General features: G+C 35.5%; 1 protein-coding gene across 1 annotated transcript; it reads left to right on the forward strand.

The window, feature by feature from the left end:
* Nucleotides 1-1,151: 1,151 nt before the first annotated feature.
* Nucleotides 1,152-5,434, forward strand: RLIM (ring finger protein, LIM domain interacting). Its single transcript, XM_006901772.1, has 3 exons — nt 1,152-1,320; nt 2,258-2,344; nt 3,858-5,434. The coding sequence occupies exons 1-3, from the start codon at nt 1,152-1,154 to the stop codon at nt 5,432-5,434; spliced, it is 1,833 nt and encodes a 610-aa protein (XP_006901834.1).
* Nucleotides 5,435-7,866: the final 2,432 nt, after the last annotated feature.

Raw genomic sequence — 7,866 nt, forward strand, 5'->3', positions numbered from 1 at the left:
GAGTTCTAACTGCATAATTTTATTTTATCATGCATAGATCAGTGCAAAGCAATGGGAGTGCTAGCCAGAGTCTCTGTTTCAATGCTCAACTATGCCATTTTAGTGCAAAAGTAGTCATGGACAATATGTAAATGTATATGTGGCTGCATTGGAATGAAACTGGGCACCTTTTTAAAGGGTGAAAAAATATTCTTGTGTTGGAAGCAGAGTTAAAAAGCAGGCAGCAAGCTCAAATTTGTTCTGTGAGTTTTAATTTGCTGAATCCTAGGGAGCTCTGGTCAGTTCAAATCAACCAGCTGCTCCACAAGAGAAAGGCAATTTCCCCCCGTGTGATTTACTGCCTCTGAAAATCCCAGATGGATCAATTCTTGTTTGATGGTCCACAAAAACAAACACAATAGTCTGGCCTTCCTAGTACAGGCAGTCAGTTCTTGTGTTGCAGACAAGATTCGTTCCTGTTTCTCTTTTAAATTTTTTTGTGTGATTTTAAAGAAAGTTTACAGAAAGGTTGGGTTTTCATTCATTCATTGTTGCATCTTCCCCCCTTTCTTCCCCTTCCCCAGTCCATTTTGCAATGGACCTCTTGTTCCAGATTGTTGCCATACATATAATTCCTAATATATTCTTTTCAGACAGTTCTTCCCTTCATCTGTTCCAATGCCGTGTTCATTATCTATCCATTCTTTTCCTATTCTCACAAACCCCATGTTAATCCTATTTTATAACAGTGATTTTTGTGCAGTATTTATCCTTTTGTGGCTGAGATATTTCAGTCAGCATAATGTCTCTTTAAATTGAATTTTTAAGTAAGTCAGAGTAGGTATATATGGTTACTTGTGCAAGAAGACTTGAAAATTTTCAGTCATTTTAAAAGCTACCTGTGTAGCAAGTGAAGGTGATGAAGAAATTTTTAGGAGTACGGGTTGGTTCATAATATTAAAGACAAATAAGTTGTATCTGAGTTGGCTATAGCTAACCTGGCGAGTTTTCCAAGGTTTTCTGTTAGTGACATTTTCTTAATTTGAGGTTTTAAGTTCTACATCTTGGTTTCATGTAATTAAAATTGTTATGTAAAATGCATGCTACCTATTTTGTTTTCAAGATAGTGGTCTCATTTCTCTTTTTAGATAATTTTCCACTTGTTCAACAAGATGGAAAACTCAGATTCCAACGATAAAGGAAGTAGTGATCAGTCTGCAGCACAACGCAGAAGTCAGATGGACCGATTGGATCGGGAAGAAGCTTTCTATCAATTTGTAAATAACCTGAGTGAAGAAGATTATAGACTTATGAGGGATAACAATTTGCTAGGCACCCCAGGTATGATACATGTTATTTTTGCAAATTATTAACTTTTAAAAAAATACTTTAGCCTATTTTAAAAGTCTGTTTCTTTAGCCACTGTAAAAGAAAATTTTAATATAAGGGATATGAAAATATCCTGTTATACTTCTTGCCTAGGCTCTGATAGCCTAGTGGGTAAGTTGGGAGTTGATCTAGCAACCCAAAGACAGGCCATTCAAATCCACCAGTTCCTCCATGCGAGTTGTTTCTGACTCAACAGCACATAACAACAACCTTTAACCTAATTCTGTTCACTCCTATTTGGAATTATCTTGTTTTGGAGAAATTTTTAAGTTACGAATTTTCCACATGTTAAATTGGAAAGAGTAGAGTTGAACGTTTTGTTGTTTTACTAAACATGGGCCCTAGTGTGGAATAGCTAGGTGGGATCTTTCCTTCCTAGGTGTAGGCCTAGCTCTGGGTAAAATTGTTAACAGTACAGAATTTTGTTCTTGATGATTTTCTTTTACTCCTTAGATCCCATTTAAAATTATCTGTTCCTCTTCATTTCTTTTTAACCCTACTGGTTTTTGGGTGATTGCTTACATTTTAAAAGGCATGATTCCTTCTGCATGACTCATATGAGAGGGAATATATTTTGAGCCAGACTTGAATCAGAATGCCAAAATTGGAGTTTTGCTCTGCTACTTATGCAGGTATGACTTCTGGAGTCTGTAAGTCTCAGTCCTCATTTTAAAATAAAAATAACAATCTTAACCCAGAGATGCATCTTTTCAAATTGAGATATTTTATGCAAAAGTGCTTTGTGAATTGGAAGGCAACTTGTGTAAATATAAATACAAGAAGTGAATTTTAGCCAAGTTGCTATTATTTGGTTTTACTGTAAGGGAGGATTAACAGTTGCTGGCTTTCCTTGTAATGTTTCCTTGTAACATTTTAAAATTGCTTTCAGGTGAAAGTACTGAAGAAGAGTTGCTGAGAAGATTACAACAAATTAAAGAGGGACCTCCACCACCACAAAACCCAGATGAAAATAGAGGTATAATTTTGCTTTTGGAGGAGGAGAACATAGATAAGGAACTTTAGAATTAAAAATATCAGGCAAAAATTATTCAGATTTATTAATGGTAGAAATTACATAACTATTCATAAAAAGCTATTTACATGCTATTTGATGAGAATCTCAAAGTTCAGATTTCTTTTATGCCTTTGAGTTTTTGTATTGAGACTTAAGAAATGACTTCTTTAAACATGGCTTTTGTTTGATTTTTGGTTTTCCTTTCCAACTCAAATTTCCTCCTGCTTATGAGTTGTTCTTTCTGTGTAAACATGGGACTTCCTCATCAGCAAAAAGAAATGCTGCATACATTAACCCAGTAGTTCCCAGTAGATTTATTTTGTTCCCTAGGGGACACTTGGTAATGTCTATAGATATTTTCGGTTGGCACAGTTAGAGCAGTGTTACTGAAAGCTAGTGAGTGGAGGCAGGGATTCTGTTAAACATCCCAACATCCTATAATGCACAGCATAGGCCTCCCCAACCTCCATAGAAAATGGCAAGAATACTAATATTGAGAAATCATTGTCTAGTCTCAGGTCTGCCATCTTCCTCCCAGTGGAAAGTAGTGAAATATATAACCAAAAGGTGGTGTGAGATTCATAAATGTTTGGTTCTTGATCACGACATGTACTTTGCTAGGTTTAAATTGTTTATTGACTATTCAGTTTTATGCCACTTTAAAATCTTGACATTAAACATAAAAAGCTGTTTCTATTTTGCAATAACTATCAATCTTGGTGTTTTGAAATAGCCTTAAATATTATGAAACAAATTCTTTTAGTCAAGAACCTTGAAGAATATAGAGTAATGAAAATTTAATTAAAAATGTAATTTGAACCAAAATGTTGAGTGCTGTACCTTAAGTGGTATTTACTTTGGTTATATTAGTATTTTGATAGTGGACTAAAATTGGTAGATATTATATGCTAGCATATCATATATGTAATATTCTATATATGATATATGGGCTCTGTATATCATTAAAGGAGCCCTGATGGTACTGTGGTTAAGTGCTTGGCTGATAATCCAGTAGGCTGATGGTTTAAACTTACCAGTGAACTTGTGGTAGTCTGCTTCTGTAAAGAGTAAAGCCTTGGAAACCCTATGGGGTAGTTCTACTCTGTGTTGTAGGGTTGCTGTAAGTTAGAATTTACTTAACAGCAACAGGCTTGGATTTGGTTAGTTTGTTAGATAATGAAATACCAAAAATAGCCTTCTTCCATATGCCCTTAGAAAAAATTATTCTCTGAATTTCTCTAGGAAAACTCTTCAGTTGGAATTAAAACTTTCCTGGCTTTATTTGCAGATCTCTGGAGTGTAGCTTATCAAAATCTGTAAATGTGAATGAAATCTGTTCAGATAAAGTTTTAAGAGAGAGAGTGTGTGCGCGTGCACGCGTGCACATGCATGCATGTGTACATATTGTAGCACAATTTTTTATGATTGCTCTAATTTTGTAGTTCCTTTTTCTCCCTCTTTTTTGTTTAAACAGGTGGAGACTCTTCAGATGATGTCTCTAATGGTGACTCTATAATAGACTGGCTTAACTCTGTCAGACAAACTGGAAATACAACAAGAAGTGGACAGAGAGGAAACCAATCTTGGAGAGCAGTGAGTCGGACTAATCCAAACAGTGGTGATTTCAGATTCAGTTTAGAGATAAATGTTAACCGTAATAGTGGGAACCAAAATCCAGAGAACGAAAATGAGCCATCTTTAAGACATTCTAGTGGAGAAAATATGGAAAACAGTAGCCAAAGGCAACTGGAAAATCCACGGTCTGAATTGACATCTCTAAGGCCATCTAGATTAGAACGAAATTCAACTGAAGCATTAATGGCAGAAGTCCCACCTACTAGAGGTCAGAGAAGGGCAAGAAGCAGAAGCCCAGACCATCGAAGAACCAGAGCAAGGGCTGAAAGAAGTAGATCACCCCTGCAATCAATGAGTGAAATTCCACGAAGATCTCATCATAATATCTCATCTCAGACTTTTGAACATCCTTTGTTAAATGAAGCTGAGGGAAGTTCTAGAACCAGACACCATGTGACATTGAGACAGCAAATAACTGGACAGGAGTTGCTGAGCAGGGGTCTCTTTCCAGCTTCTGGAACAAGAAATGGTTCCCAAGGTGCAGGTTCTTCAGATACAACTGGCAGTAGTGAATCTACAGGATCAGGACAGAGACCACCAACCATAGTTCTTGATCTTCAAGTAAGAAGAGTTCGTCCCGGAGAATATCGGCAGAGAGATAGCATAGCTAGCAGAACTCGGTCAAGGTCTCAGACACCAAATAACACTGTCACTTATGAAAGTGAACGAGGAGGTTTTAGGCGTACATTTTCACGTTCTGAGCGAGCAGGTGTAAGAACCTATGTCAGTACCATCAGAATTCCTATTCGTAGAATTTTAAATACTGGGTTAAGTGAAACTACATCTGTTGCCATTCAGACCATGCTAAGGCAGATAATGACAGGTTTTGGTGAATTAAGCTACTTTATGTATAGTGATAGTGATTCAGAAACTAGTGGCTCTGTCCCAAGTCAAAATGTAGAAAGGACAGAGTCACAGGATGGAAGAAGAGGGGGTTCTGGTGGTGGGAGCAGTTCTAGTTCAAGTTTCAGTACTAGGCCTAGTTCTACTTCCAATGGTGAAAGTTCAGAAACTAGTTCAGATGTGTTTGAAGGCAGTAATGAAGGAAGCTCATCATCAGGTGCCAGACGAGAGGGTCGGCATAGGGCTCCAGTAACATTTGATGAAAGTGGTTCTTTGCCTTTCCTTAGTCCGGCTCAATTTTTCCTCTTAAATGAGGATGATAATGACCAACCTAGAGGACTCACCAAAGAACAAATTGACAACTTGGCAATGAGAAGTTTTGGTGAAAATGATGCATTGAAAACTTGCAGTGTTTGTATTACAGAATATACCGAAGGCAACAAACTCCGTAAACTACCTTGTTCTCATGAATACCATGTTCACTGCATCGATCGCTGGTTATCTGAGAATTCTACCTGTCCTATATGTCGCAGAGCAGTCTTAGCTTCTGGTAACAGAGAAAGTGTTGTGTAATTAAGATCTGGACTCTCATCTATATAGCTGGTGTAGTGATGGGCACACAATAATCACCTGCTTTATATGTCCACTTTTTGAGTGGTGCTTAAATGTAAAGTAACCTGAGTTGAATTATTGTTTTCTGAATGAATTACTGTCCTTCCTCCAATTTCTGTTCCAGAATAAAAGGAAATCTTTAAAAAGCAACATTTTAGAACCTACAAATTCAATTTCAGTACCAATTGAATGAAGACCATCTCTATATTTCCAGTAGTTTATCATATATATTTATTTCTCCCTTGTTAGGTTAAACATTTACCTTATAACTGTCTCCTGTTTGCGCTGATCTTTAAAATTTCACTTTCCATAGGAGACAGGGGTGAAGGAAATCTTGAGTTTTGATTACGTTACAGTGTAAGTGTCAATAAGTAATTCTTTAAAGCTATGCCATTCCCAGTTATTTTGACACAAATTCAGCTACATTACGAATATCATTTGTTCACCTCGCAGTCTAGGTAATATTGGACATGCCAGTGTAAATAACACTAAGGTTAGGATCTAAGCTGTTCGCTAAGCCCATCACATATGGCACACTGTAAAGTGAGCTTTTAGTTTAACAGATATTTATCTTGTGAAAATATTAAAAAGCCTATGCTTGTGTAAGTGGAAAAAACCACCCCACATTCATTTGTTTAAAAATGTACAGCTATTTTGTAGCTCACTAATTTTTCCAATGCACTATTATACTAATGCATTAAAAAAATTGTAAAGTTACCATACTTAGAAATGAGAAAAATGCTTTTTGTGAACCAACATAGTAAAAAACACACCAGAGTACATTGCTGCTTTTGTGTGTTTATGTCATGAGCAGACCATACATAGCTAATAATACTTAAAGTGTATGAGCTGTGAAATACAAAAGATAGTGCAGAATTTAACTGCATTAAAGAACAATGGAAATTGTAGAATTCAACTTGGATTTAGGCAGGAAATGAAAGATGGAAAGAGTAAACAAATTTGCTCTGAAAAATTTGAACTTTTCATAAAGATAGTAATAATACAGACATGAACTGGTTTCATGAGGTGAGCCTGGTGAGCAGGTGAAATAAAAGATGAGCAAATTTGACTGAGCTTTGGTTTACAAAAAACAAACTACTACTACCTAGCACAAGTTAAAATGATATTTTTATCAGTTGCTCCTCAAAAAATAAAAGATGGAGGAAATAGACTATAAAGCTCTTTTAGCATGAGTTGATAAAGATGTCTGTGCTAATAGACAAGTTTCAAATTGTTCTTAAAGTTTGTCATTTAAGGTACAAATACATACTTGTTGATATTTGAGGACCAGTTGAAGAATTAAGGGGTTTTTGTTGAAATTGTTTTAAATTAAAATTTTAATTTTGCTGTTCATGTATGAAGGTGAGAGTACTGTTCACTCTGTGGGGCATCCAGTTTGTTTTCTTAGTGGGAAGGACAAGTTTGTTAAGAACCCTAGTACTCTTGCCATCTTTTCTTTCAAGAGTTACTGGGATTGAATTGGCAGTCACTATATGGAGCATATGTTTGTTTTTCTGGGGAAAACTAACAGACTCAAGGAGAGATTGGACATGTCTTTGGCCTTTAAGTAAAATTGGTGAACTAACTAAACATTTGTAGCTAAATACAAAATAAATCTGCTTTAGAAATTAATCTGGCAACCTTAAATGCTATGAGTTTGTTAAAAGATTTTTTTTTCCCTCAAAACTCATTCTTTTCTCTGGCTTTCAGTATTAACTTGTAAATATTATAATTGTTTACTAAGGATATATATTGTTCTTGCAAAGAAATAAAGTCCAAACAAAGCATTTCTTAATTTTTAGAATCTAAGCTGATTTCAGTTTGTAGCCCTTATGTAATACATTTTATCTTGAAAAATATTTATTCACATCCTTGTTTCCTTTCCTAAAGATATGATCTGTCGTTTTCATTTCTGCAGGATAGTCCTGATTGGCTAAAAACAAATACATTTTTCTTTTGTTAAAAATACTCCATTATTGCAGAGCTGTTTATTTTAAATAGTTTATAAGCCACTGCAGCATGTTCTGAGCATAAAAGTAAGTTATTGAAAACAGGTACTTTCCTAACTTCCCAAAATATATTAATCATGTGTGGAGTATTAAAGTAAGAGACAACTCATGCAGAATGTTGATTGTGAATATACATATTGAAGCTATTCATAAACACTGGAAATAGAATTTTACCTTTGTAGCTTTCAGTGGAATGTGCATATTTAATGTGTGCATGTTGACACTTTTCAGTAGTATGTATTTCCATTGAATTGTGAACAGTGAATATTTTAGTGAAATTTGCAAATTAAATTTCTGTTGCAAAGTCCATAACTAATATAGTTACCATTGTTGTGGAAACTGAAGATAAAGCCTTACGTAGATGTCAGGTATACAGTGGGAGAC

This window comes from Elephantulus edwardii, unplaced genomic scaffold (genome assembly GCF_000299155.1).
Source record: "Elephantulus edwardii isolate Elephantulus edwardi_28Jun2011 unplaced genomic scaffold, EleEdw1.0 scaffold00343, whole genome shotgun sequence".
Lineage (NCBI taxonomy): Eukaryota > Metazoa > Chordata > Mammalia > Macroscelidea > Macroscelididae > Elephantulus > Elephantulus edwardii.

Coding starts and splice junctions, on each gene's coding strand:
- RLIM (XM_006901772.1), top strand. CDS start 1,152: ATGGAAAACTCAGATTCCAACGATAAAGGAAGTAGTGATCAGTCTGCA. Junction 1,321..2,257: donor CAATTTGCTAGGCACCCCAG/GTATGATACATG, acceptor AATTGCTTTCAG/GTGAAAGTACTGAAGAAGAG. Junction 2,345..3,857: donor AAACCCAGATGAAAATAGAG/GTATAATTTTGC, acceptor TTGTTTAAACAG/GTGGAGACTCTTCAGATGAT.